At 45.4% G+C, this 14,375-nt stretch overlaps 1 protein-coding gene across 2 annotated transcripts in view; it reads left to right on the forward strand.

The window, feature by feature from the left end:
• FARP1 (FERM, ARH/RhoGEF and pleckstrin domain protein 1) overlaps positions 1-14,375 on the forward strand; it is a 169,188-nt gene that overhangs the window by 143,110 nt on the left and 11,703 nt on the right. For both annotated transcript variants that reach the window (XM_086482045.1, XM_086482046.1), the window contains exons 16-18: positions 8,314-8,395; positions 11,102-11,339; positions 13,635-13,765. In XM_086482045.1, coding sequence (XP_086338171.1) covers positions 8,314-8,395; positions 11,102-11,339; positions 13,635-13,765 — 451 coding nt within the window. The remainder of the gene's footprint in view (positions 1-8,313; positions 8,396-11,101; positions 11,340-13,634; positions 13,766-14,375) is intronic.

Raw genomic sequence — 14,375 nt, forward strand, 5'->3', positions numbered from 1 at the left:
CCTCATGGGCCTGGCTGAGCCGGTGGCACTGCTGCAGGCAGGTGTGGGCAGGATTCAAGCCAACTCATTTAAATCTGACTCTTCTGTGTCAGCTCTTTTAAATTTCCAGGCAGGTGGAGGGGGGAGGAAGGTGGGATGCTGGTCCTGAGACATGAGCGTGCTCTGCATTCATCAGAGGGTGGCATGTCCTGGGGAAAAAAAAAAAAAGGGCCTTTGAACGAAAGCGTTGTGGACTTCATCCGGCTACTGGAAGCCCCTAGCTACCCAGGTGTGTTGTGGGAGCTTGTCTGAGAGGAAGAGCCTCCCACAACCAGTCATCTGTGTTCTCCCAGTGAGAAGGATGCTGGGTTTTATCAACGTAATGTGCCTGCTCACTTTGTCTAGGCATCAGTCTGTTTGTCTAAGGTTTGTTTCAAACCTTTGTGCTGCATGTTGGAAACTCTTACGGGATGCCATTCCCTGGTCTCTTAGGACTTGGGTCGCTTTGAAGCTGATGCTCCGCAAAAGAGCTGTGAGGAGAGCAAGGCCGGGGAGGGTCGCACGTAACAATTGTTAGATGTCTCTGTGGTTTTAATTTGTTAAAACATCTATGGACTTTTAGTATTTGGCTCAAAGAAGCTCAGGTTGTGCATGTTATTAAAAGCATTTCTGGCTTGCTTGAAGTCTTCTGAACTGTTTGAATCTGCCATCAGAGGCAGGCTGTTTGCTACTGAACACCTTAAGGGCTGGTATCCTTTTGACCCAGTTAGATTCTGTCACGTCTGATTTGTTTCTTTACAAAATTCACCCATTTTTCTCTTTAGTACTGTATTTCCTAAGAGCAGCACGTCTCGGTGTCTACTGCATAGTGATAAAGTTTTTAACAAGACGTGAAACTGATACTGACACCAGTACCCAACTGCAGAATATAGGAAGTTGCTGCTTTTTTCACAGCCAGAGTTTCTTTCTGGCCATGAAACTGAGCAGGTTCCTGGTGGTAGTTTTACTGTACAGCATCCTAAGTGCAGTCATACCATGCTCTGGGCGATGTTTTCTGCCCTGCCGGTGCTGTTGCAGGGCCAGTGAAGCAGCCCATGAATCCCCTCGGTTGCCCTGACTGTGCTAAGCCCTCTGTTCAGGAGAAATGACCATGTTCCTGGGACCAAGTGAAAATACACCTGTAGAGGCATTGTAGTTGGAGGAGAGGAAGGATGACCTTTGGTGGATGCAGGCAGGCATGGGGATCTGCCTTGTCTAGCAGCAAGGGAGGAGGAGGGAAAAAGAGCTGGAAGCTGCCTGATGTGAGAGAGGGAACAATGCATGTCAGGCTGTCCTGTTAGCAAGTGCCAGGAGAGCTGTGTCTGGAACCCGGGCATCCAGGTCCTGGTCCTGGCTGCCAGGACTCATCCAGGTTGCTCCTTAGCAAGGCTTTGGATGCAAGGCCAGGAGTTCCCAACCCTTTTTGCTGTGAGGAAATATGAGAGGCATATCTCAGTGACGTAAAGCTCGCTCCTATTTCCCAGGGCTTGAGAGATTTTATGGCAAGGAGGAAGAGGTGTGGGTAGTGCAGGCAAAGCGTGACATGCTGGCATCCGGACAGTCGAATCTGAGAAGTCAGTTAGGGTTTGCTCCTACATTTGTCTACGCTGTTTAATAGGCTATTCATTTGGGCCACAAGCACCGTTTTCCAGCCAAAAAAAACCTGAGCTCATCTTTCCACACCCCTTTAAATGTTTGTATTGCAAGTTGCCATACTGGTTTCTGAAAATTCTGACAGAAGGTGGCAAATGGAGAACCGTAAGTTTCTCCCCCTTGGTCAACCACTAAGCACTGGAGAGAGCAATGCTAGGGCAAGTCAGGATAGCTATTTCTGCCCTAGGAAGCCCTATCAGGTAGTATGAATCTGCATTTTGGGCCTTATCCATGTGCTAGGAAGAAAAACTGTGACGTACTTTCCAGAAATGCAGGCAGACTCATCTTCTCCCAGGGAAGCGAGTAGTTTGACACCCAGTTCACAGGCACTTCTGAGGAAAGCTGCTACCACAGCACTACCAGATGCGGCTGAGAAATGAACAGCTGGTAATTTGCAAAAAACGCTCTTGGATCTTAGCATATGAAAGGAGGAGGCTCAATCAGGATTCATGGAAGCCAGTTTGAAAACCTGTAATAAAAAGCACTCAGGGAGGTGTAGAAAGATGAGCTAAATGTTGATTTATTAACCATTTTTTGTTTGGGAAGTAGTACTTGCGGTCAGGAAGAACAGCCTGATAAACAGTTTATATAAACAAGGCAGCAATCCTTATCTGCCTTCTCAAATGCAGGAGTGCTGACTATTCAGCTGGTCCTTCGTGCCTAGTGAAGAGGGATGAAGAGAACAGTTTTGAAAGTGTCTTTGTCCTGTGTACAGAAATGAAGTATGTATTGTAATACAAACTTCAGTCAGGCAGTGTGGATTCCTGAAACAAAGACATTAAGAGGGGCTTGGTGCCAGTGCATTGCGCTCGCTTTTGAGAGGACAGTTTGCATTGCTGAAGTCACTGTTGGGTACTTCTGGGGATTAGAGCCGTGCTACACCCAAATAAATTTGAAATGGTGGGAGAGAAATAGCTCGTCCAGGATCCATTAGTCACACCCAGAGCTATGTTATTTTCAGCTCTGTGGCTCTCCCAGCAGGATGTGCCCAGGATTACCTCTGAGGAGGTGCCACGGCAAAGTATGAAATGTTGTTGTGTTTTCAGTATATTCCCATGCAATGGTGTTACTTGCTGTGATCTCTTACCGTTTAAAAGCATTACTGAGACATGCTCGCAGTCAATGTGATTTCTCCTGCAACAGGGATGGATAGCCAGCCCAAAGTCTTCAAATGTGTGCACATTCCCTAAAGTTTTGGTGGGACTCTGGGAAGCTCTGGTGGTTTCAGCAGTACATTTCTTAGGCTCTGAGCAGTGTTTTGTGCACAACGTACTGCCGAAAAGACAGCTTCAGCATCATCTGGAATGGGCAGGGCAATAAGAGGTGCTGTGTAATATAGCAGGGTGTGAGCAAGGAAAAGGGTGTTTTGCTTCTATCGACTCTTCTCTTCCATTTACAAAATGTTCCTCTTATTTAAAAAGCAGTTGTAAGGGAAATGTTTAAGGTATTTCTCAATATTAGAACTTCAGTTACTAATACTCTTAAAAAGTCAAAAGTGTCTAAGTGCTCAAAGACAAGCTATAGTATCCAGAAGGAAGCATGTAACAGAAGGTCACACACTGTAAATATCATTTGCGGCAACCATTTTTTTTTTGCTGCAATTGAAGGGCTGCAATCAAAGTTTTTTATATTCACCTGGGGGGGGGGGGGGGGGGAATCTGTTGAGATATCTTTCTCTCCTTCTTTGCCTTCCCACCATCCCCATCAAATTTCTGTTCCTTCTACTACCATTCCTGGGTGACTGAGGATAGTATGGGCTGACTTGAGATTTCTTTCCATTTATTTTTCAATTATGTCCACTGAGACGTTTATGTAATTTGAAAATCCAACGTAGCTGCTTGCCCAGTCCCTGTAAGTCGAGCTGGTGGGCATTTTTAGTAATTTGTACTGTAGTTCTTATCACGTACAGAAGTCGGTGTTAGAGCCCACCCAGCTGGCAACAATGCATCCGCAGCCGCTCACTCCCGTCTACCCCATCCCCTGAGGGATGAGGAGGAGAAAATACAACCAAAAGGATCCAGGATTGAGACAAAGGACAGGGAGGGCTCACTCACCAGTTATGGTCATGGGCAAAAGACAGACTCAACTTGGGGAGAACATCAATTTAATAAACAACCACCACCATCAAGGATAATGAGAAGCACAACCAGGTCTTGAAAACACACCTTCCCCCCCACCCCTCCGGTCTTCCCGGGCTCAGCTCTGCTCCCTCTTCCCCCCCAGCAGCGCAGGGGGCAGGGAATGGGGGTCACAGTCCGTCCGGCACAAGGTGTCTCCGCGGCTACTTCCCCCTCAGGGAGAGGGGCCCTCGCAGCCCTCCCCTGCCCCACCGCGGGGTCCCTCTCCCGGCAGACAGCCCTCCACCCACTGCCCCAACGGGAGTCCTTCCCGCGGGGCCGCAGCTCCCCAGAACCCCCCAGCGCGGGTCCCTCCCGGGGCTGCCGCCCTCCCACCGACGGGCGGCTCCAGCGCGGGCTGCCTCGGAGTCGCGGCTGCTCCGGGCCCGGTCCCTGCTCCTCCGGCCCGGGGCCCTCCGCAGGCTTCAGGGCGACCTCTGGGCCACCGCTGGGCTCCAGGGGCTCAGCTGCCACCCCAGCGTGGGCCGCGGGGGAACCTCTGCTCCGGCACAGCTCCCCCTCTCCTGCCTCACTGACCCGGATGTCCGCAGGGTTGTCTGTCTCTCATCTCCCTCCTCTCCTCACCAGCAAAGAACCACGAACAAGGAACTCCCTCAACAGGTTCTTTCACTCTTAAATAGAGTTATTCGCAGAGGCTCCATTGGCCTGGTTTTGCCCAGAGGCGGGTCTGAAACTGGAGCCGGGGGAGCTTCTTGAAGCCTCTTACAGGAGCCACCTCTGTAGCCCCCTCCACTGCTACCAAAACCCTGTCAGACACCAAACCACCACAGTCAGTCTCCTCCTCTTTGTTTGTAATTGTACACTTGGATTACTGTAAAAGCAAAGGGACTCTTTGGACAAAAATGGGAAATAAGCTTATTATAGAATAATATCTGCACTATTCAGCATGGTTTTCAGTGGCTTTAGACTTCCCCACACAATGTCAGTGGAGTGAGGGCCCATTATGTGTGGGGAAAGCACCTCCTACATCTTCTGTGGAGCTGGGGGTCATAAATCAGCTCCTGATGAAAAGAACCTGGTCCCTGAGCTCTGTCCTTTGTCACTGGCAGATAGATACCATGTTCAAACAGTGACCCGTGAAAACAAGGAGTAAGAAGAACAATTTAGCCATCGATGCACAACAAATGAGCAGCTTCTTCCACCCCCAGCAAGCTGAGTGTTGTTATTCAAAACATACACCACAGGGAGAGCTCTCTTCTCTGCTGCTGTTGAAGCAGTAAGAGACCATCTGATGGGTCCAATGTTTGGTTTTTATTTTAATATTCTCTGCATTTGGATGCTCGTCTCTTGGTGTGTCTCTTCTTCTTGTTTACTTGGGATTTGCATCTTGAGGAGCTGGGGAAGAAGGCAGTGTAGCATAGGGATTACTGTGGAGTCCAGCAGAGAGCTGGGGTGGGGTTTAGGAGGCAGGTGTGAAGCTATCGTTTTCCCCCGTGCCTGGCTTCAGCTGTGCCCACCCCTCTGTTCAACATCACATCCTACATGCATATGCACCACCCCCAGTGGGAAAATCATCTCTGTTGAAAGAGACAGCATTTGTGTATAAATAAATAACCAAAGCATGGAGACTGACTGGAACAAGGAGCAATACCTGGCCATCGCATTTCTGGATCTTTTTAGGGTTTTATTTCTTCCAGCAGTACACATCTGCCTGCAGCACGTTATCTCTTTTGGCCCAGGCTGAGGGCTCTGGTGTGATTCAGCTCTTCTGTTCAGTCAGCAGCTGGAGAGAGGCTGTTGCTTTTGGGGAACCCCCTTCTCTCCCTCTTTGTCACTCTGCCAAGATGTGGAGTAAGATTTGAAAGCCCTCAAACTGTTTAAAAAAAAAAAAAGCCTCAGACCAGTCTGTGGCCAAAGCCAATGAAGGGGAATGTGTGTGACTGATGCGATGAGATGCTGTGCAAGCAGTCAGTGCTGGCTGTGCTGAACAGGGGCCGGGGGGCCAACTTACAGGAAAAATAAGGACCTGACTGTTCAATGAACAACTGCCCTAAATATTAGCTGAAGTTCACAAAGTCAGGGACTCACTATGACTTTGGTAGCCTGGGGGTCAAATTTCTACTAGCTAGCTAGCTAGTAGAAGTTTGCAATGAGTGTTCTAGCCAACCTGTATTGTAGTCTTGAGATCAGAAAAGCAATTGCTATTTAGAAATAGCAGTGTGTAATGATGTACTTAATATTTATCTTGGCAGTAAATCAGAAAGGTACCAAACTGCTGAAGTCCATGAGATTAAATCCGAAGTAGAGACATAAAAAAAGGATCAAGGCAATGCCAGTGAGTTAGAGAATAGCACATAAAGCAAGAATTCTTCTAGAGATAATTACCAAATACCACGTCGTTACTGGCAGCAGCACAAATTCATCTGGCTTTGACATTTCTGGGATTGTGTGCAGCAGCGCAGCGTGAACCATTTGGGGTGGGAAGCTGCATGCTGGCTGCACGGGTGGAGGACGACTTTCCTTTGCTTCCTGCCAGTGCGGTGCTACTGCCTTGGACTTCAAATGGTTGTGGTTTTCGGTCGGGGGCACTTTGTTATGCGCCACTTTGAGCAGAGCTTTAGAGGCTGGAAAGTTTTTTTTACAGCCTCTCAGTGGGGAGAGCTGCTGGATGGATAGGACATGGGGGAAGGGAAAGGCAGGGAACAGTGTAGGGGGGAGACGACTTGACAGGCAGAGGCTTCCTGGAGAGAAAAATTGCAGGTAGTGTGGAGATTGTAGTCTTGTAATGTCCATACATACCTCTGCAGTTCCTTGCAATATAGACCATTTCTTGGGTGTGTTTTGGCTATGGCAGTGTTGATCTAATGTAGTGCTTTTGCAAAACTGGCAATACTAATTAAAGTTACCATTGACACAACCCAGCTTCCTACCCCGGTGTAACCTTTGGGTTCAGAAAAAACATTAAAAAATCTTGTTGAGAACTGTATTTTTCTTGCTTAAATAGGCATGTGAGTGCCTGGGAGACTTAACATAATAGGAAATAATTAAAGACAGCCTATGAAAATTAATATTGTTCAAATGAACATGGAGCAATCCCTTGTTTATCAGCTGAGTCTCTTTGTCTGTTGAAGGGTAAAATAGATGTTACTGTGTAGTATTCATAAGCTGTGCCCTCCACATTTTCCAGTTAGAAAAACATGCAGAGAGATTACCCAGCATGAACATAACCATGTTTAACTTTACAAAATGAAATGCATGTCTGAATATGCATCTGTTAATGTAATAACATGGATTTTTTTAAATAAAAAATGTGTCTTACCAGTGAAAGTACATTCCTAACAAGAGCTGCATCCTCTATGATTTGGTGAGTGTGGGACCTCTCTGGCTAAATTGCTGATACTAAGGAATGGACAGATTTACCACCTGGTTGTCCACTTACTCCTTCACTGCACACAGAATTTTCTTAGAAGTGTGGATTACTGCAAGTGGTTGAAAAACAGTATCTCCATTTAGCAGTGACACAGAACAGACGTCCTGTTATGCTTGGGTTCATTTAGAGCTTGTTTATAATTCCGTTCTCTTCCAAGGTAGTGCATTTCTTTGACTGAGTTGCAGTTGCTCACACCAGGACTGGATCTGTCTCCCAATACTCAGATGTGGGAGTTGAACTGAATTTTAACAATTGAGGACAAATTTTGAAAAAGCCATGCGGTGGGAGACTTGGATGCAGTATTAGAAAATGGAAAGGGGAGGGGGATGGTGGTTCTCCCCACACCCCCCCTTAGTGGTTTTCCTTTGAAAACCTAACTTGGTTGGAACAGATCTGTAACAGGTTCTCACATTCATTATTTTTCCTCTTGTGTGTTCTAAAAGTTGTGTTTGGATTCAGTCAGAGTGTGGTATCCCTGCCTGTCTCACACATTGGTTTAGAAGCAGGAATATCTCTTTCATCAGGAGCTGGGTTTCTCCCAAATGGAGCACCCACCCAAGTGCAGCTGGCTGGGTGGGAGGGAGCAGTTTGCGTTTTTAATACCAAAAGTGACACACTGAGAGAAAATTCCTGCCAGTATGTAAGTTATGAGTCAAACCCAGGTGCTAGATGGCTATTTTTTTGGCCCACTGTCCGTCGCACAAGCAGCAAGCTTTTCAGAGGAGGAACACCTGTGGGTCCTATGCCAGAGTGCAATCCTTGCTTCTGAACAGAATTATCCTTCTGCTCTAAGCCCACATATTGTGATGGGATTTTGATGTCTTCCTTTTTCTCCAGACAATTCCAGCCTTCTCTGGTGTGTTTAAAAATGCTTGCAATTTTCTTTAAAGGTCTGATCCTTCTGTTAAGTGCCTGCCCTCTCTGTTGATAAAAGTGCAAGCCAGGCTGGGTGAAGGGTGTACCGTACCTGGGAATTACATGTCTGTCAGGAAGATTCCTTGCACACTCCTGGGCCAAAAGAGCATGGGGTCAGGAATTCAAAAGAAATGAGCTGTTGAGTTCCTTTCTGTGCTTGTAAGTGATTATGTGGTTTTATTCCGTGACTGAAGTGTGTGATATTTCTGCTGCTGACAGGGAAGGCCGCTCTAATGCTCACATTAAAGGAGATTACCAAAGAATCGGAGATGTTATGCTAAAGAACATTCAGAGTATGAAGGTAAGAATGATCCTATAACTATTAAGCTTTGACACGGATTAGAATTATTGTGCTTTTCGTTTCCATGTGATGTTGCCTCTTGTGCTGGCTTTTGCCAGTTGTAATCAAGGCTTATGCTATAAAAGTTTCCTTTGATGAAGTAGCAAGCGTTTGGTGAGTCCTGAGATTTCAGAATTGCAAGCTGGTTTTAAATTGTCCAGCCCCTTTCCTCAGTCCCCTCTCCAAATATAGGAACAACAAAAAGAAAAGTTCAGGTACAGTTCATTTCCAGTTCTTTTTTCTTTCAAATAAGAAGGCAAAACATCAGAATTCGTATGGCTGAAGAGACTGTTCAAACACCAAGTGTGCCTACTTGTGCATGCAAATGTAAGTGTTAAGATATTGCATGAGTAGTGACCGTAACCTGGATATTGATTTGATTTGGGAAACTTACATTTGTGCACTATGGTGCCAAGTTAATTGAAAGTTTTTTAATAAATGCGAATAATTGCCTTTGATCCCTTTAAAGCTAAAAGCAAAAATACATGTATGAACTGTAAATTTAGGTGTAATGTTCAGCAGACTTTGCATCTGTTCTTAGTCTGGCCAGAGTAGTATTTTTGATGCTTTATGTTATTGTGTTACTGAACAAAGAGCGTGGAAAGCAAGCACGGGAGCCTGTGAAAACCCTACGGACATTTACAGTATGGATGGGTAACACACAGCTCACGTTATTAATGTAGCTAGGCATCCAGGTCAGTGTGTGGCAAAACATGGCACTGCAGCTTCGGCGCGTGGATCACAAGGTGCTTTTGAAACTACCTGATAAATCTTTCCGTGGCGATTTCCACTTCAGCATTCTGCAGTTAGTAAATGGAGCAGCCCTTGAGTCCTTGGCTGGAGGAAAGGGCAGTTTAATCTTTACAACTCTCCTGAGACCTTAGTTAGTACTAGGCTTATCTTTCAGAAGGACAGAGAGGGATGGAGAGAGTGGCATGCAAGTGATTATACAGCAAATCAGAAAAAGAGAACATAGAAATCTTGCTTTACAGTCCCCAACACAGACAGCTTTGTCACCAATAAGGCAGCAGTACCCTTCCTGCCATGTACTTAGCAGGAACTGTTTTTTCCCCTCAAGACACAATTGTGAAGCATCAGAAGAAATCCAGGGGGAACTTTTCTACCTCCGTCCCTGCTCTCCAGAAGCGCGCACCTTTTCACAAATAGTTTTTAGAATCTTTGCTTCTGACAGCCTCCGCTTCTTCTCTCAGTACCTTGCAACATGGAATTGTCTGTCCCTTCGCTGTCTGCAGGTCCTTTTGTGGCACTAGTTTAATGGCAGCATACAGTCCTTACCATAACTTAGACATGTCGGCATGCTTTCACCTTCGCCTTTCTCCCTTTCCCGTTAGTTTTTGTCCTCTTTTCTTTGGGAACCACCACCACTGATAAGCACAGATACTTGGAGGAAAGACGCAAGGCCCAGTTTGACTTAAAGAACCATGCTGGAAACGATATAGTTAGTTAAAACTTTGCACATTTATCATGAGACCTGTTAAAAGACCTGAAAGCTGACACTCCTTGTTTAATTAACATAGGAAAGAGGTTAAGAGCAAGTAATTAATGGGCAGCCTCTGTAGTATTCCAGGGAGTCTGCTGTGTCTTTGCTTTGGTTACAGGCTTGTAAAGTGAATATGCAGTGTGTGGAGGAAGCAGCTTGGCTGTAGGGAAGGTATTTCTGGTAAGGGCGTCACAAATCACAGGAGAGAGGGAGTTGATTGGAAATGTGTCGAAAAGCATGAGCTTTACATTAAGCCAAACTGTCCTCTGAAACCATTCAGCAGATGCATTCGGGGTTTTTTTGTTGCTGGTTAATATTCTACCAGTTTCATTTTGTTGCTGGTTAATTTTCTACCGTGTACTGGGAGACTTTATTTGGCTCCTTAGAGAAGCTCTGTACATCGTGAAGAACCAGTTTACCTTTTGCAAAACACAAATGTGTTAATTTACTGATGAATTGTTTTAAACGAGAGTCGTGAATGCCTGAGATACCGAGACCTAAATAAAGTTACGTATTTCATGCAAACCTCATTCACTTGCTGGTGCCTAACTCCCCTGCTGCCAGTGGGATCATCTTAGAGAGTGCCCTAAGGAGAAGAGGACGTAATCCAAGGATGAAGAACAAGGATGTAGGACAACTCAGAGGAGTTTTTGTGTTTCAGATTCCCAGGAGATGCAAGTTCTCATTAATAACAAGGGGGCAGAAGCTACAAGTCCATCTGTCTGTATTTCACTTCCCCAAAAGCGCCTAAGGGAACTGGGGCAACTAAATCCCTTCATTCTCCTAGAAAATCCCATTTTATTTCCTAGCTCTGCATTCACATAGTCTAGCTCTCTCCTTGTTGCACCTACTTGCATGAGCTATGTTTGTGTCATCTTTGTGCCTTTGGATTTCTCACTGGTATCAGACTTAGTTTTGTTAACTCATGTACTTTTGTTTTACAGGGAATGCAGAGGGGGTGGGGGGGTGTACTTCCATCGAGTAATGCCATTTCTCTTTTTCAAGTGAATATCAGAGCCATTGTGCTGTACAGTGATTTTGTTTGCAAATTCCAAACTGCTGTGCTAGTTGTATTTTTTTCACTGGAATAGGTTTGGGCTGAATTACGTCTCACAGTGATTGCTAACAGCTCTGCCACATGCTTTTTCTTTCTTTGTGCCTATAAGCAACTGACAGTTCACCTGTGGAAGCACAATGAGATTTTAATTGAACTGGAGAACGGAATCAAGAACTCTCGCAAGCTGGAAACCTTTTGCAGGGATTTTGAGCTACAGAAGGTCTGCTACTTGCCTCTCAATACCTTCCTTCTCAGACCTTTACACAGGCTTATGCACTACAAGCAGATAATGGAGAGGCTTTGCAAACACTACCCACCAAGCCACATAGACTTCAGGGATTCAAGAGGTAAGAGAAAAGACACTAATTGCTGGAGCTGGGGAATGGCATCCAAATCCATTAGAGGTGCATGGCTGGAAAAAAAAAAAAATACCTTTTTTATAAGCCTACATTGAAAGAGGATTGAGTTGCAAAATCCAGCACGCAGAAGACCAGAAATGATAGGATTAAGGTTGCTGTTGTATACACATTGTGCCACAGTCTGGACAAGTACTTGGAAGAGAAATCTGCCGGGGGTTATTAAACACACAGAAATGGCATGCAGCTCAGGAAGTTGCTTGACCTGGAAACAGTTGGAAGGTTGGGAGAGAGCACAGGGAACATCCCATATGTGCTTGTCTTGTTCCGAGCTTTCCCTAGACGTCCGCTAGAAACACAGAATATTGGCTCAGGTGAACTCTTGGTCTGACCCAGTATGACTGCTGTTATTACGGCTTTAAATGTTATTTGTCTTTTTTTTTCCAGACCTACAATTTGCTCTGTTACTGTTTCCATGATTTGTTTCAGGAACTCAAAGCTGCCTACATGGGGGGGCGGGGGGGTGTTCCAAATGTAAAGAAATTTCCCTCCTGTAGTCTGAACTCACTGCCTGCTATTTCTTTCTGATGATTTGTTTTCCTCCTCTCTTACCCCTGTCCCCCACCCCCCTTGTAAGCTGTCTACATTTAAAGATAGCAGCACAGAAGGACTTGGGCAGGGGGCAGTGGCCAGCACGACTGCTCCCAGCTGTAAGGGGTTGGCTGAGCTCCCTTAGGTGCCGTGTGATTAGACCCACAGCAGGCAATGCACAAAATGCGGAGGTAACTTGACCTGTGGCGGTAGGAAATGCCACAGAGTTTTGTGGCACTGAAGCGGTGTGTGACACAGATGTTTGCCTAAAAGTAGCTACTGCCTGAATGATCTCAAGGAACGCAGTGAGCAGTGCCTTCATTTCTTGTAGCCAAGGCTAGATGATGAGGGCGATGTGTGTCCATTCCCACCTCCCCAGAGAGAGCAGCAGCCATCAAGGTTTGATTCCTCCTCCACTTTTGAAATGGATACCAACACAGGATTCAGGGGTGAAAATAAGAGAGCATGACAAGGGCAGTGTGACTCAGAGACACCTTTACTCCGGGATCAGTCTCTTACTAAGGCGTTTGCAGATCTTTGTGAAAAGTCAGAGTGTAAAGGAAGCAAAAAAAAAAAATGGGAGAGGGGGATGTGAATCTCAGCAGAGAGCACAGGTCTCCCACTAACAGGTGGATGAACTATGCACTGACCGATGTTGTAAGAAGGGAGAAAGAACCACTGTTACTGTTCCCTTGACTTTATTTTTCTAACACAAATGGCTGTATGTTCTCATCTAGCACGAAAATCAGTCATTGTGTTTCGCCCATTCAGAGACTGCCTGAATGTATCAAGGTTGGTGCTCACATACACGATGGCACAGGGAGCCAGTCCATGAGCTGGTCCCCCAGAAGAGATCAAGTGGTGAAGTGATTTTCAGCTTAGTTCTCTGGGTTGACTTACTGCATTGTTGGCACAGCAAAAATACAAGACCCTGGAAGCAGATGGGCGGCAGCCTGCACTTGGTTTGGCTTCTGCTACCACAGAGTGGGACTTCCTGGTGCCTGCTTCCTCCTGTATCCCACCTGATCCTTCACACGGCAGATATCCCCTTCGACAATGGAGATGCTCCTTAGGAAAAATCACTCCCAGGTTTTAGGTCACTCATTGTTCGTAGTGTCTTTGGAGAGAACGAAGTAGAGCTGTGATATGAGTCAGCGACGTGAAGCCCTTTTAGTTGTTCTCATTGCTGGGACTGAGGACAAACCCCAAGGTTACTGTGTTTACCATCTGAAATGATGACTCTTGCCATTTCCTGGTGTTTTCAAATATGGACCTGACCATATTTGCTGTGTGTGCTGCAAGCAGGGGGGAAAATGCATTTTTTTTCAAGCATAGAGAAGATCCCTAGATTAATTGGAGGTGTAGGAAATTGAGTCCTTTAGGAGAACCCATTCATTGGTGCTCTGAATTGACTTGACTATTCCTACAAAGTTCTTGTGGCTAAAATAGAGCAAACTTTTGGTTGAGGAAATAGGCTTCTCTTCATTCCAATGCTCCACCCTCTCCTCCACTCCGTAAGATGGTGTCCAGAAGTTGTGGAGTTTTTAGTCTGCCTGAGTAGCTTTACACTGTGAAGGAGAAGGGTAACACAAGAAGGGTGATGTTTGTGAGCTGGCTGCTGCAGACAAAAGCTATCTTTCTTTTTGAACGTTCTTATAAATTTTTAATAAGCATTTTATGGTTTTGTCCATCTAGCTGCTTTGGCTGAGATTTCTGAGATGGTGGCTCAGCTCCACGGCAATATGATAAAGATGGAGAACTTCCAGAAGCTGCATGAACTCAAGAAAGACTTGATAGGCATAGACAATCTGGTGATCCCAGGAAGGGTAAGTAGCAGAGTTGTGACCAAGGTCTGATACTATTTCAAAGCATTAGGTATGTTTTAGAAACCTGTTTATTAGGAACATCTGTGAAATTGCCTTTGCTCATACAAACCTTTTTCTCTCACCAAAAACTATCAAAGGTAAACGTAATAATACCATAGAAAACCTCAGCCTTTAAAGCAGGAAGAGGTAATCATCTTTATTAGCTTTTTACTGATTTTATTAGGTTTATCTTTTGTATAGATTTGGACAGTTGTAGGCAATTCCAAACATCTAATACAACAGAGGTGGTAAAAATCTCATATTTATCACAGCGTTCAGAGCTTGAGCAGTTGCATACTTCCTCAGTTCTTGCTGCCCTTAATTTTTAATTTTTTTTTTGCAACCCTCGATGCTAGAGCATGGCAGTTTGAAGGAAAGTAAGACAATTGTGCTGGAGGACCTTCAGTCCTTTCATGATGCCTAGCTTTGAAACTCATGGCCCTGGGGACAAGCAGTCTCTTTAGTCTACATGTTAACGTTAGGCAATATTTTTTGAGACAGTGTTGCCTTAAGTAAATACTTCTAATTGTGTTATAAAAATACCAACACCTTTCTTGTGCTTTTTTAAGAA

Source organism: Leptosomus discolor, chromosome 1 (genome assembly GCF_034619465.1).
Source record: "Leptosomus discolor isolate bLepDis1 chromosome 1, bLepDis1.hap2, whole genome shotgun sequence".
Classification (NCBI taxonomy): domain Eukaryota; kingdom Metazoa; phylum Chordata; class Aves; order Leptosomiformes; family Leptosomidae; genus Leptosomus; species Leptosomus discolor.